This window comes from Chrysemys picta, chromosome 15, assembly GCF_011386835.1.
Source record: "Chrysemys picta bellii isolate R12L10 chromosome 15, ASM1138683v2, whole genome shotgun sequence".
Lineage (NCBI taxonomy): Eukaryota > Metazoa > Chordata > Testudines > Emydidae > Chrysemys > Chrysemys picta.
In genome coordinates, this window is record NC_088805.1 from 26,684,646 (window position 1) to 26,698,744 (window position 14,099).

Consider the following 14,099-nt stretch of genomic DNA (forward strand, 5'->3'; position numbering starts at 1 on the left):
CTGCTGCCTTACCCTGACCCTTCCAAAGGGGGAGACTCAAGAGAGCTGCACCCTCTGCTGTTCAGTCGCCTGGCTCAGCCCCACTTCGACACCTACCTGTTTGTCCAGGGCTTGTCCCCCTGTCATCCTGGCTGCTGTCAGTGTCCTCCTTGTTAAACGTATGGTCCCAGGGAGGTTTGTGCCATAACTAGCGCCTTTATAAAAGGGAAGTGTGTTGGCTCCATCTGACCCATGTGCCTAACACCCAGCTACTAGAGGAGGAGGCCTGCATTAAAGGGGAATGGAAGATGCATTGATAGACCTGCCAGCAGACTAGGTGAATCCTTATATACGTGATCAGCCTCCCACAGTCAAACACCTCCAGTCCTTCTATGAGGCTAGAAAAGTGGCACACGAAAACTAGTTCAAACCATACAGAAGGACAATTTTTTTTGAACAGGCAGTGATTTTACAGTTCAGAACAAGACTTTCCACCAACAGGCATCAGACCCAAGTGACTGAAGAAGTCTGCGGTGGGATCCGTTCAATAGAGTGGAGTAAAGGGACCAAGGAAACTAAGAAGTCACCCAGGGAAGCAGGTAAAACAGGCGTCTCTGGGGGAGGCAGTGTGGTACTGACGGCACTTTGGGCTTTCTAGGTCTTGCATTTCACTAGCTGTAGCTGCTCAGCTGCGGTAGCATAAGGTCAAAACTCTGACCTATTCTGCTTTCCTTAGCAAGCCACTGGGTGCCGAGGATGGGGCAAGCATTCATTGTAAAGCTTCGGGTATTAGCCCAAACACACACACACACACACACACAAAGATCTTGCCTGTCCCCTTGCGACAGATTGGTTTGTATAATTGTCGTCCATTCACACTGGCACATAAAAGAATAACTTGGGCTGCTGGATTGATTTAACCAGTTTATTTTGTACAAGTTTTCAGATTCACCAAGTTAAGGGGGGGGGGGGGAATCAGAAGACTGAGTTTTCCTGGGCTCCTCTGCTTCTGAAAGGCCAATTTCACAAACAAACCAAAACTGCCCCTTGCACCTTCGTAGGGTGGCAAGAGACAAAGAGCAAGGAAGGGGCATCGCTTTGGTGCAGGGACATGAGCAGGGCTGAGCAAACCCCTGCCCATTACACTTCACCCACTGGCAGGTACAGCAGCTGAGCTCCCAGTACAGCCTGCCATCAAGGGAGCCAGTGCTAATTAGCTTGAACCTGTACCATGCCAAGTGCCTTCACCTCTCATTGGCTCAGTGAGAGAAGGCACCTTGCAGGATGTGGACCTAATGTTGCAGCCTGCACAAAGCTGGGGCAATGTATGAATGTGCCTCTGTACAGCTGAGGGCTAGTAAAGGGACCCCTGTGTAACTGGGCAATCCAACCAAACACAGGGCAAATATTAATTCAAAGAGCAGGCACATAGCAACCACTTGTGAAAAATGATTCAAAGCAGCCTCATTTCAGGGGATCACTGTGGCAGTCACCCCAGTATCAGCAGGGTTATGGCTGCCTGTACCTGGGCATTTGCCTTAGAGCTTGGAATCTGAATCACCATCAAGGAAGTGTATTAACGATAACATGGTGTTAACTGGGTCAGTTTGTCTTCTCCGGGGACTCAGCATTGTTGTGCTGATGGCACCCATGAGCTCCCTGGTGGGATTCTCACTGAGCAGCAGTGGGTTGAGCCTCAGAAAGTGACCAAGTTGAGAGCAATGTTGGTCAGGTCTTAAGGACTTTGCATGGACTGGCAGGAGAGAAGCCATGGCCATCAAAGTCACTCCCTCCTCCAGGCACTAGATGGACCCAGCAGAACAGGACATGTCCAAAGGGTAAAGATCCTGCTGTGTCACACACAGATCTCATCAGTGCAGGGAGAATGGGGAGCTTCTGCTTTGGCAGATTAGTGTCTCAGCGAGCAGAACAAGAAAACCACCTTTCCTGATGTACTTGACATCTGGACTGTTACTGAAGCATCCCTGTCCTCATCTGGAAGGCCAGGCCGTCTCCTCGGGTGGCTTGCTGTGAAGGAACAGACAAACAGGCACTTATAGGCCAGTCTTCCCAAAGAATCATGCTTGGTGCTTCCATACCATCTACCTGTGAGAGGCTGAAAGGCCTCTGCTAATGTGAGTGATCAAACCCACTTCCACCCTGGCTAGGTAGGATTTATGATCCCAGTTTTACAGATAGGAAAAGCCAAGCGAGGGGCTGCAATTTCCCCAAGGCCACACAGCGAGTCAGCAGAATTCAGCTCTCCTGCCCCCCAGGCCTGTGTTCTAGCCACTAGCCCATGTTTTCTGCTTTACAACCCAGCTTAGGGCCTTGCTGGCTCCAGAATGCGTCTTCAGTACAAAGGCCGTCTACCTTGTTAATCTCTTTGTGTCTTTCTTTGGTGACAATTTCTTCTAGTACTTCTCCATCTCCCTTAATAAGCCTGTAACAGAAGCACATCAACACAACCAGTAAAGTCTATCAGCCATCCAGTTACCAGCTGTAAGCAACACATTGCTTTGTTTCCCCAGCAGCAGAAGGCAACATTCAATGAGGGTTCTGTCCCCACTGGAAGAGTGACTAGATCACCTCCCTCATGCGCCCACCCGGCTAATGTTTCATGCTGAGGGAGACGGTATTTTGCATCGGAAGATGTCCAACAAGCTGGACTTGTTGAGGGGTAACACCAGCAGCACCTTCTGTGTGAGCATGTGCTCTAGAACAGAGTCAAGGGCCTCTGCCAACACAGGCTGGCTGCAGCCCGGTGTCCCACACAATCTCTGGGAGGGTGGCAGCTTTGCAGTGGCAAAAAGGCTCATCACATGCTGGGGCTTGGGCCAGGTGCTGCTCTGACAATCTGGTGTAAACCTGGGTCAACTCCACTGACGGGTGTAACGCTGTCGTCTCTGTTTTAAAGATGAGGGCAGCTCCACTATAGAACACCGGGAGTCGGGCTTTAGCCAACCCTCAGTTAAAGGGCCTTTGCAGCCTTTTCCATTATGCTGCCTGCAGGATTAAAACCAACAAGGTCTTGCTTCAATACACTTCTTCGAAAGATGCCGTGTACTGAACGTATTGGGAACAAGCTTCCTCTCCCAGCATTCCCATGAGGTAGGATCTGCCGTGCTTTAGGCAATCCCCAGCCCCACATTGAGCATTCCCTAGAGATCAGGCATGTTGCAAATCAAGCCTAGCAGGCTAGTGTGCTGCAGGAAAGACACATGCTAAGGAAAAAGGATCTCCCATTATCCTATAACTCGGCGTGTGGTTTTTCTCGGCAATGGGAAACTGGGTTGGTTGTTCCCACTCAAATGTAACGTGCAGACAGCTTCCTTTATGACTGAGGAGGGGCAATGCAGAGGTTTAAGTCCAGTCCCCAGTTGCACATAAAAGTTGCTGGATTATCTAGTAATCAGACAAGCATTTGACCTTTGGTAACAGAACTGGAAAGGACCCAGTGGGGCGAGGGAAGGGGAATGGTCTCAAACCAGCAAAGCCAGTAGCAGAATCAAAGGCAGTGCTCAGCCTCTGAATGCAGAAGAGGAATTTAATTGTCTTCGTTATGTGCCTTACGGGTAACTGACATTCATGCAAACATCTTTCCTGAGCATTGCTGGCTGCCTTCTATTTTCAGAACTGCCTTGCCACACACAATTTCCTTCAGCGTGATATTTTCTATTCACTGTAAAGATACAGTTTAGTGAAAACAGGGTCATTTCTACTCCTGCGGGCCCCTAGAAAAGAGGGGCAATTGCCCCCAGTTGTGCAAATAAACCCCTCTGGCCAGAGGATCTGTCTGTACTAGGGACTGGACGCTTCAGACTTGCCAGGCAAACATCCAAAACAGCAGCTGCCACCGAAAGAGCAACGTCTGACAGGTCAGAAAACAGCAAAGCTCAGAACTGTCAGCCAGATCCGCTGGTTCAGGTTTTATCCCCACACCACAGCTCAGAATTGCATTTACTTTGGGGAAACTGATCTCTCCCTCCGTGGAAGGAGGAAAAAACCCTCCGCCCTGAGTAAGAAAACTTCAGCCGGATCTTGCAATAGCTGCTCCTCTTGGCTGCATACTGAGCACAGGCCATCAAGGACTCCGCTCTGGGCGGCTGTCCATGCTCTGTAATCCCACTGATTTCAGGAACAGAGAGCAGTCAGCACTACACAGGAGGTGCTTAGCACCTGGCAGGATCAGACCCTTACTTGGCATCTTCTAACAAGAATAGTCTGAGCCTCTCTCTCTAAACACAGCAAGCCTTTTTCTCCGTCCCTCCTTCAATCCTGGTACTTTGATCTGAGCAGCTCCGCTAGTCAAGCAGAGACCAGTGGGATGTAAACCTTTATTGTCTGAGCCTGAAAGCTTTAATCTCGAGCTGGCCTGATGGGTCCCAGTGTTCAGCTTTCACACTAAGAGCCTGGCTAGTAACAGCAAGGTAACAATGAAGGCTCAAGCGGTTGCTGCTGAGAGTGACCGCCCCTGGAGGGGAGGTAAAAAGGGATTTAGAGAGAACCCTGCTTTTACAAACAGCAAGGAGCTGGTGCTAAACCGGCATATGCTTCTGCCTCTCTTTGGAAAAGCCTAAAAAGATTCTGCTGCCCCATCTCTCTCCACCCTTCAGCCAGCCTCCTACACTGCTAGGAAACGAAATTGTTTCACTGGTTTCAATACAAGATGTGAATTCCTGTCCACTGTTCAGAAGCTTTGCGGATTGTAAATTCTTTGGGGCAGGGACCGTGTCTTCCTAGGTGAGTATACAGCACCTAGCACCTTTTGGGCCCTGCTGCAGTACAAGTGATTCATCCTAAAATATACCCCTTAGTGGATATGCTAAACGAACGATGATTATTTAGCTCAACATTATCTACTACACTTACACCTCAGCTGGTATAAGACAACTAGCTCTGTAGACTTTAACAGAACTATGCTTATGTGCATCAGCTGAGGATCTGGGCCCTAGAATTCTTGTAACTATGGAAATCGTGCCTCTCCCAACGCTCCCAAACAGCACTGTTTCTCAGCTATTGTTTCAGGACCCTCTCTAACCCCTGGGACTGTACCTTGTTCTTCCCGTTTCGGGGTCCACGACTTTTCTGATGACACTTTGCCTTGCGTCCCATTCTTCTTTCGTCATTGGTTTCATAGCCTGGATGCGGGACTTTTGTTCATCTGTCAAAACTAGAATGCAAACCTCAATGAGCTCCTTGAATAAGAATGTGTGCACATAGGTGTGTCTTCTGTCAGAGGATCGTGAAGCAGAGGGCCATACAATTATTATGGAGCACCACTCTGTGCAGTGCACCGCTGAAAACACTTGTTCCAAAGAGCCACCTACCCCAAAAAGCTTGAACTATTTAAGCCTCCCGCTGCTCCTCTGAGGAGGGTACTGCTAGCTCTGTTTCTAATGAGTAAACTGAGGCCTGCAGAAGAGCTAAGTGATTTGTCCAGAGCCACAATGGGTGAGATTTTCCAAAGCACTCAGCATTAGCCGGACACACCTCCTGTTTAAGTCAGTGATAAAATTCCCATTGATTTCAATGGGAACAAAGTTACGCCAATGCTGAGCACTTCTAAAAATCTCACCACTGGTCCAAATGCAGAGATGGGACTAGAATCCAGGCGTCCTGGGTCCCACTCCTTTGCTATGCTACAGACGTTTAACCCTACACCTGTCTTTGAAAACCCTCTTACTAGCACTTCTGCTTGGAACATTTTCCTTTCCAATGCTATTCTACCCTGCTTATTTATCCCCCGCATCCTCTCTTTCCTTTTAACAGTAAGGAGGATTTAGATACTTTGTAAATATCTTTAAGACAGAAGAGGAGAAATCCCTGGGGAAGGCAGGGCAAAATGCATTCATCCAAAGCAGGTGGTTTTGGATTCCTCCCTTATCAGCAAACCTTCATCAGTTAGCACCGCCCCCCCTCCCCCCAATGGCTCCATTACAATTCCTCTGTCTCGATCCATCTGCCACCTGGTCTGCTTCTGGGACTCAGACTATCTGGCCTGCCTGCCTGATGTATATAATTACACACATTAAAACTGAATTACTACCTATTGTTAAAACCAGTGCTCTTTCAGCACTAGCATTCACCACATACTACAACCCCTACTGCTTTGATCACAGACGTAGGAGAGTTCCCACCAGGACTAGATAACACACAAAGAATGGATAAATAATAGTTGGACATGAACAAGATCTTTCCAAGTAAATCATAGATTCTGAGAGGAACTGAAACGGGGATTTGTGTATGACTCTAACTGAGGGATCAAAGCCTCGTCTGCTTTTTTACTGTCACAAACTCAAGGAGCAGATAGACCTTCGATTTCAAATTTGAGGCCTGAGGGAAAATTTTCCAACACACCCAAGTGACTGAGGTATTTGAAGTCCCACTGACTTTCAATGAGACTTGGGCGCTTTTTGAAAATTTGGCCCCTGGGTTTGTATTTCTTGCACTCTCAGCTCACCCATGAGATACACTGGAAGATCTGGGGGCACCTTAAATCAGTGGTGGATACTGTATAGAGGACTAAGTCTCAACAGATAGCGCTAAATTTGTGTTCATTCCTTATCTCTCTCATGGCTTTACATATGTGAGCAAAGGAACATGCAGAGAACTATCAGCTTCACATCCTGAATGCCAATACCAAGTGCTTCATGAATTCATTGCCTGTGGGTACGCCCTTTCATTTTCAACTCTTGTTCCCAGATCACAGGCAATTTTAACAAGCTTACAAACAAAACCATCCATTCGGGTCCTCGTGTATATTCATGGTTGCTCAAATTGGGCCACTGAAATTAGGAGGGAAAAGGCATCCATAGTTCAGCAATCAGTGTTCCTTATCATGCAGTTTCTAATGATCCTTGGATGAGACATTAAAAGAATCTGCTTCATTAATGAGTGGGAGAGTCACATGGATTTTCTCAAATGGCGCGTCACTTCTCTGCTCTTTAAGTGGGCAAGTGTGAGTTTTTTAAACCTGGAAACAAAAACATTACCTGGGCCAGGTTCCACCAAAGATTCTTTCTGCCACTGCTCCAGTGACGGGCCCGGCACGCCTTCCACTGTGGCTCTCTCCTCTTTAGGCCGGGCCTTCGATTTCTTTTTCAGTTTCTTTTTTATTTTTTTCTTCTTTCTCTTTTTGTCTTTCTGTGTTGTTCGTTTCTTCTTGCTGTGTCTCCTCTTTTTCAATTTGGATTCACTGTCACTTGAATCATCTGAAGAGGAGTTGGAGGAGGAGGAGGAAGTCCCAGAAGACGAACTTGTCGTGTCAGAGGAGGAAGTACTTGCCTTTCTCTTCTTCTTGTCTTTGGCCTTCTTTTTCTCTGCAATACATTAAGAAGGGGGTGGTTTGGAGAGAACATTTGCTCCATGGCAGCCAAAGAGTCTGTCACATTCTGCATTTTAAGCTACAACAGTTCGTTGTTCTGGCTTTGTTCTTTGTTAGGTTGCTCAGAAGACTGAACAAATCAAAACACTAACGCCACAGCAAAATCCCACTGGGCTAATACTTGTATATTAGCCCCCTCCCACTGTGATAACTGGGCACTGTGCCTGATCCAGTCAGCACCTCTCCTGTATGCCTAGATATCCCAAGACTGGGGCAGGAGTTGGACTCCATTCAGGCCCTTGAGGCTCATGCTACCCAGGGACTATGCAACCCAGAGGCCTGGATTTCCCTCACAGGGATGGTCAGCGAGGGGTGCCTGAATGGATCTGTGACAGGCACAATGCTAAAAGCTCTGCATGCGGGAAATTTTTAAGGCTCTAGAGATGTCGGAGCACAAGACTAATGGGTATGAAGTGTGTGGTGAGATGATTGTCTAAAGTTAATTGCTAAAAGCAAGCATTGTGTATTCCCACAATGGCACTCACTGTGCATATGCCCCCTGGTGGCTCCCAGAACCATGTGAGAAGTCAGCCTTCAGCAGTAGCTATCACCCTCACCTGCCCTTACCGTCTTTAGTAGATGCTGAGCTCGACCTGCGTCTGTGAGACCTGGATGCCTTCTTCCTTGGAGGAGACAGACTGCTTCTCTTTGAGTCTTTACTGCTTTTTCTTCTTTTCTTTTCGTCTTTTTTGTCCTGTCTGCTTTGAGCATCGCTTTCACTCCTGCTTCGGGAGCGTTTCCTGGATTGGCTGTGAACCATTGTGCTTTGATTCCTATTTTAAACGATTCATTTTTCTTTCATTAGTGGTGTTAATAAAGGACAGTGAAACTTAATTCCATCTAAGGAGACTGTCCCAAAGTATCCCTAAACACAGCAATTCCAATTCTGCTCCACCTATAACGAGGAGGCCTGCCTTTGTTAAGCACCCAGTTTATGCTTGTCCATTAAGTAGTTGCTGAAGACAGGTTTAGTGTATTACATTAGACTCAACTTACAGCCAACTTTTCTCCTGAAACTATATGTGAAAATCTCTGACAACTGCACAGCAAGTTACTCTGTTACATAGCAGTGGCCAGGCTGGGTTCACCAAGCCCTTCCCAGTAGTCCACAAAATAAAACACAAAGGAGTGAGGGACAGAGAGCTGAGGGGACTCCATGAGAGGATCTTTCAAATGCTGTTTTTCTTTGCACTACAAAATCTTTAGGCAACTCTTCTGTGCATCCCAAACAGCTCTCTTTGATTAGATTTGGCATGAGACGTCCACCACTCTCTCTTCCCCCTTTCTTTTAAATGTCAGCAGTAGCTACCGTGACACACAATTTCACAGCTGTGACGATTCAGCAGAGGGCAGTGATAAACACACTTCATTACTGTATATTCTCTGATCATTTTTCATCCTTCTCAGGCTCTAAGAGCTAGGGGTTCTACTTTCTAATCCATGCCTAAGTATTGCCCCCATTACTGTTAGCAGGAGTGTCACATGCTCTTTATGGCCCCATGGCCCCAGTCATTGCATGATGAATACTGCCACTGCTGTCAGCAGCATTAAAAATTCCATTCAGAACTGAACAAAGAAGAATCAATTACCGGTTTATTTAAAATACTGACAGCAGCCACTAGCTAAGGGAAAATAATGAATTTTTAATATTTCAATTTACTTTTATAAAACAGATTACATGCGGAACTGCCACCTTTTTCAATCAGCCCAACACACGGGCAGTGGAATATAAGGGCAAACCAATCTATGGTTAGATACAAGCTCACATTCATTAAAAAAAAAAAAAACTGGCATCAGCGTAATTGTAGCTGGGAAAAGCTCTCATATCAGATATTTCCTGGCTAATATATTAATCGTGTCTCTACCACACAGAAGTTCAAAACAAGGTAATCCAAGCTACATACAAGTGAATCAGAAGTTCAAATTGATTTACAAATGAAAGCCTCAATAAAAAGAAACAAAAGCTTTAAGGACACATAGTAGTAAAGCTGCAAGGGATCAGATCCACACACCAAATATATAAATAAAATAAATTAATGGAGATATCCCATCTCCTAGAACTGGAAGGGACCTTGAAAGGTCATTGAGTCCAGCCCCCTGCCTTCATTAGCAGGACCAAGTACTGATTTTGCCCCAGATCCCTAAGTGGCCTTCTCAAGGATTGAACTCACAACCCTGGGTTTAATAGGCCAATGCTCATGTTTACAAAAAGACAGAAATCTCTTTCACTAGGTCCTTGAAGACCCAGATAGCCCTAGAAGCACTATTCTGATCTCAGATCCACAACTGCATAGACACAATCCTGTACAATTAGCTAGTGTGGACAAAAGTGCAGTAGCTGATTCTACAAGAATTCCACTGATAAAGTCCAGAGATTCATGGCTCAGCCTAGACTGTATGTGGTTATTTCCCTGAACTGGATTTTTCTATGTATTGCCTGTGTGAATGTAAATGAATGCTGACATTAAACACTGCCTTTCCTTTCTAAAAAAGCATTTGATTTTGCCCTTAGATAAATGGGGGAAATAATGAGCCAAGTTTTTCCGGGGCCTGCAATATAAGCTGGATGTGTGTTTGTTTTGGAGTCTGAATCAGGCTAATGAAGTTTACAATGAGGACTGACAGAATGTTTTCCCAGCTGCAGAGAGGTCTCAGCAGTCTCAAAACCCAGAGTGGAATCTTTTAGACACATCATGCTAGAGAACAAGTCACTAGATCCTAGACCAGTGATACTCAGACCTCAGTGGTTCAGGAGCCAAATTACTGATCAACATTAGCCAAGAGCACCACAGTAGTATGAATTCCTTGTTTCATTTACACTCTCTCTCACACACACACAAAATTCTCACAGCAAAATGACTGACCAAGTATTATTAACCAATTGTAGTTGATAAAACACAGTAAAAGCATCCTGATTGGTTAATAATTAAATCACACAATGTTTTAATATGTGCTGCAAAGAGCTGCAGGAGACACATTAAAGAGCCACTTGTGGTTCCCAAGCCTCTGTCTGAGTATCACTGTCCTAGACACTAGCCCAAAATAGCAAGTTGTAATGGTGCATGTGCAGACACAACTCTACAATGGTGGAAATGTTTCCTGTCCTCTCCTAGTGTTTGTTCAACATGCTAGCCACCCCCACAGATCTCAGCCTAAAACAGTGGAATCAGATTTATTTCAAAGTGATTTAAGCTGAAGAAGTAGATTAGTCCAAACTATTCAGTAGCCTAAAACAGCTGCATATACACATCAGCTTTTTTCTCTCTCCCTTTCTATACACCTGTACCCTGATATAACGCAACCCGATATAACATGGGTTCACATACACCGCAGTAAAGCAGCACTCCGGAGGATCAGCGCATCAGCTCCCAGCCACGGCACTCCGCTTCCCGCCGCGTGCGTGGAGGTGGGGGAAAGGACAGTTGACAAGAAGGTGTGAGTAACAGGAAGGGGAAATTAGCATGGGGAAATGAGTTTTTAGTTCTTGTAGTGACCCATCCACTCCCAGTCTTTATTCAGGCCTAATTTGATTGTGTCCAGTTTGCAAATTAATTCCAGTTCTGCAGTTTCTTGTGGGAGTCTATTTTTGAAGTTTTTTTGTTGAACTATTTAAAATGGGCCACCCTGATTACCACTACAAAAGTGATTTTTCTCCTGCTGATAATAGCCCACTTTACTTGTCTTGTTAGAATTGGTAAGGCAACTCCCATCTTTTCACATACTATGTATATACATCTTCCTACTGTATTTTCCACTCCATGCATCTGATGAAGTGGGTCTTAGCCCACGAAAGCTTATGCCCAAATAAATTTGTTAGTCTCTAAGGTGCCACAAGGACTCCTCGCTGTTTTTACACACCCCTGTGCTTTTCATCAGTAGTTCTCAGTGCTTTACAAGGCAGAGCAAGTGCTGTTATGCCCATTTCACAGATGGGGTGCCTAAACCCTGCCCACCCCCCGACTCCGACACAGTGGGTGCTGGCCCTTTAAGACACACAACAGGCGGCTGGCACTTTAAGACTCTCCCCCTTCTCCTCCATTACTGCTAGATACGGTCCGTCCCCAGACAGCACCGCGCATGCGCAACGATATCGGCCCATGAAGGCTTTGCGGACCCAATCTCGCCCCGTATTCCTCCTGCCAGGGCTCGTCCCTCTCCCCCGCCCGGCCCCTCCCGCACAGAGACAGGCCGCCGCAGGTAAGGGACTCACCCTCGGGGGTGGGGGGCGCGAACAAGCGGCCTGCCCCGCGCGCGCTGGAGGGGGCGGCACAGCCCCCGCGTCTGTCGCTGAGCGACCCCCGGGAACGGGTCACTTAGTTGGTTTCAGTTCGTTGCCTCGCCCACTTCCGGTGTTCTTATGTTTTCTGGGTCCGGTGGGGAAACCAGACCCCGCGCATATAGTTCCTACCCCAGCTGTGTCTGGGCCGGGGGAGCAGGGCTCAGCCCGAAGGAGACGTTGCAGCAGCCTGTCGGCTGCTGTGCCCCCCTGAGCCCGGCTGGGGGCAGCCCTCAGTGGGGTGAGGGGGCCTCTGCCCATGGCAGGGTGTAGAGTCTCCCTCTCGGGGTGATGGGGGAGCCCAGGTGTTGGTGAGAGCGGGGCTGCAGCAGGGAGGAGACGGGGCTGGGGGCTCTTGCTGTCTGTGCTTTGTGGTGATGAGACCAGGTGGGTGAGGTAATATCTTTTATTGGACCTACTTCTGTTGGTCAGAGAGAGAAGCTTTCCAGCTCCACAGAGCTCTTCTTCGTGTCATGCTGCTCAGATCGCGGGCTTCTCTTCCCCAGCTTTGGCTACACATTTCAGGGAAAGACAAAATAACAAATCCGAAAGTAGGGGAGCCGACACAGCAGGACCTGCTAGAAACTATCCTAAAATAAAGAAGGCTCAGGTGGTTGTGACACATAGACCATATGAAAGACCAGAAACATGCTAAGCCAGCATTGAATTGGGTACCTGAGGTAGGAAAGAGAAAGCAAGGAAGATCAGGGAAGAACTGGCAGAAGACAGTGACAGAGGATATTGAATACTCTGGCATCACGGGGGGGAAAGTACAGTAGAAACTCAGAGTTATGAACACCGTGGGAATGGAGGTTGTTTGTAACTGATCAAAATGTTATGGTTGTTCTTTAAAAAGTTTACAACTGAATGTTGACACAATACAGCTTTGAAACTTTACAATGCAGAAAAAAAATGCTGCTTTCTTTTTTTTAAGTAGTTTACATTTACAAACAGTGCTTTTTTGGTCTCTGCTGCTGCCTGATTGCATACATCCAGTTCCAAATGAGGTGTGGGTGACCGGTCAGTTCATAACTCTGGTATTCGTAACTCTAAGGTTCCACTGTACCACAACTAGCAAGTGACCATAATCAATGGCGGAACTAGACTGCCTGATGTGTCAGTGGCACAAGAGGAACTAAGAGAAGTGCCTACGGACTGCGAGTGGAGCCCGGTTGTTCTAGGCACCGTTCAGAGTAGTAGACAGACCCTGACCCTTTGAAGCGTTTACACTCAGAATAATGAGACATTTACAGTCTCCCCAGGGTTCTTGGTGAGTTATTTTTTCCCTCCTTATATCCCCCAAATTCTGTATTCCAGCCTGAGACACAGGGAACTTGTAAGAAACCGATGCAATAATAATACAAAAAATTCTCAACATGCAGCCGTGTGTTGATCCTATATTTTTCCTAATACTCCAAACTATTTCCAATGTCATCTTTTTCCTGGTGAATAATTCCAGCCTCAGCCTCGTGCAGCTTCTTTGGCAGCTCAACTGTTTTTGTTTTCGGCACAAAACCCTTCTGGGCTTTTCCAGACACTGGAAGTTCCACTGGTTACGGATGACTGCAATTTGTGTTAGAATACTCTGCAGAAGCAGAAATTAATGACACTGCCACTTTCCCTCCTCCACTTTCTGTAGGTGAATAGCAGTTTGATGTCCGTTTGCTTAATGGCTCTGATCTGCTAGAATTAGGGTGTATTTGTCAGATAGACAATGCATATATTTGCCCTGGTCTGCATTCCTTTCCTCCTTAACTTTGAGGAGCAGAGTTTAATATGTCAGGGGTTCTAAATGATAACCAAGGCATTCCTATTCCCTGGGTTAGGCAAGTTTGCCTTGTTAGCCTGTTGCAGGCAAAAGTCTCACTGAAGAAGAGGTGTTGGAGCAAAAGCCAAAGAAAATCTTCCTTATCCTCTATCGCTGTCTTGAAGGGGTTGGTTTTCCCTGTGCAATTCAGAATGTTCTCTGGAATGTAAGTGAAGTTCAGGAGGGTTGTTGGTCAAGGTCAGTAAGAGAAGCATCCACTGATGATGCCCAGGTAGAGATCCCTTGCTCTATTGTTACGGCTGTCCTTGACATACACAGCCTACAGCTTTTTCTCTTCGAGGGTCCTCCTGTAGTCTGCTTTCTGCTGTTCACCCTCAAAGACATGACCAGCTAAAAGCTCAGCACATATTTGATTTCTTTTCCTCCTCCAGAGAACATGCAAGTGCCTCAGAAGTATTAATGAATTTAGCTTTGAATACATGTTAGATAAGAACAGTATTATCCTAATTTTACACATGGGGAAACTGAGGCATAGAGTTGCAGTACCCATGATGACTCAATCAGTGAGTGCCAGAGACTCCTACGCTCCTGATTTAATGACTAGATTACAGAGGAGAGAGATTATTCCTGTATATCCCAGAGCCTTTTCTTTATTGTCAGTCATTTACAATCTGAATTCACGGTAATAG

At 46.5% G+C, this 14,099-nt stretch overlaps 1 protein-coding gene across 3 annotated transcripts; it reads right to left on the reverse strand.

Moving 5' to 3' along the window:
• Window positions 1-890: 890 nt before the first annotated feature.
• Window positions 891-11,968, reverse strand: ARL6IP4 (ADP ribosylation factor like GTPase 6 interacting protein 4). Of its 3 annotated transcripts, none has more exons than XM_008163533.4 (6): window positions 11,577-11,968; window positions 7,934-8,139; window positions 6,975-7,301; window positions 5,035-5,152; window positions 2,353-2,422; window positions 891-2,007 (listed from the first exon to the last, which is right to left on the reverse strand). In XM_008163533.4, exons 2-6 carry the CDS (start codon window positions 8,124-8,126, stop codon window positions 1,951-1,953), a joined length of 765 nt encoding a protein of 254 aa, XP_008161755.1. In that variant the 5' UTR covers window positions 8,127-8,139; window positions 11,577-11,968; the 3' UTR covers window positions 891-1,950. The 3 variants fall into 3 exon arrangements, with proteins under 3 accessions (XP_008161755.1, XP_023957171.1, XP_042708446.1); XM_024101403.3 differs by having other exon boundaries at window positions 7,924-8,139; XM_042852512.2 differs by lacking the exon at window positions 2,353-2,422.
• Between the last annotated feature and the right edge of the window lie 2,131 nt (window positions 11,969-14,099).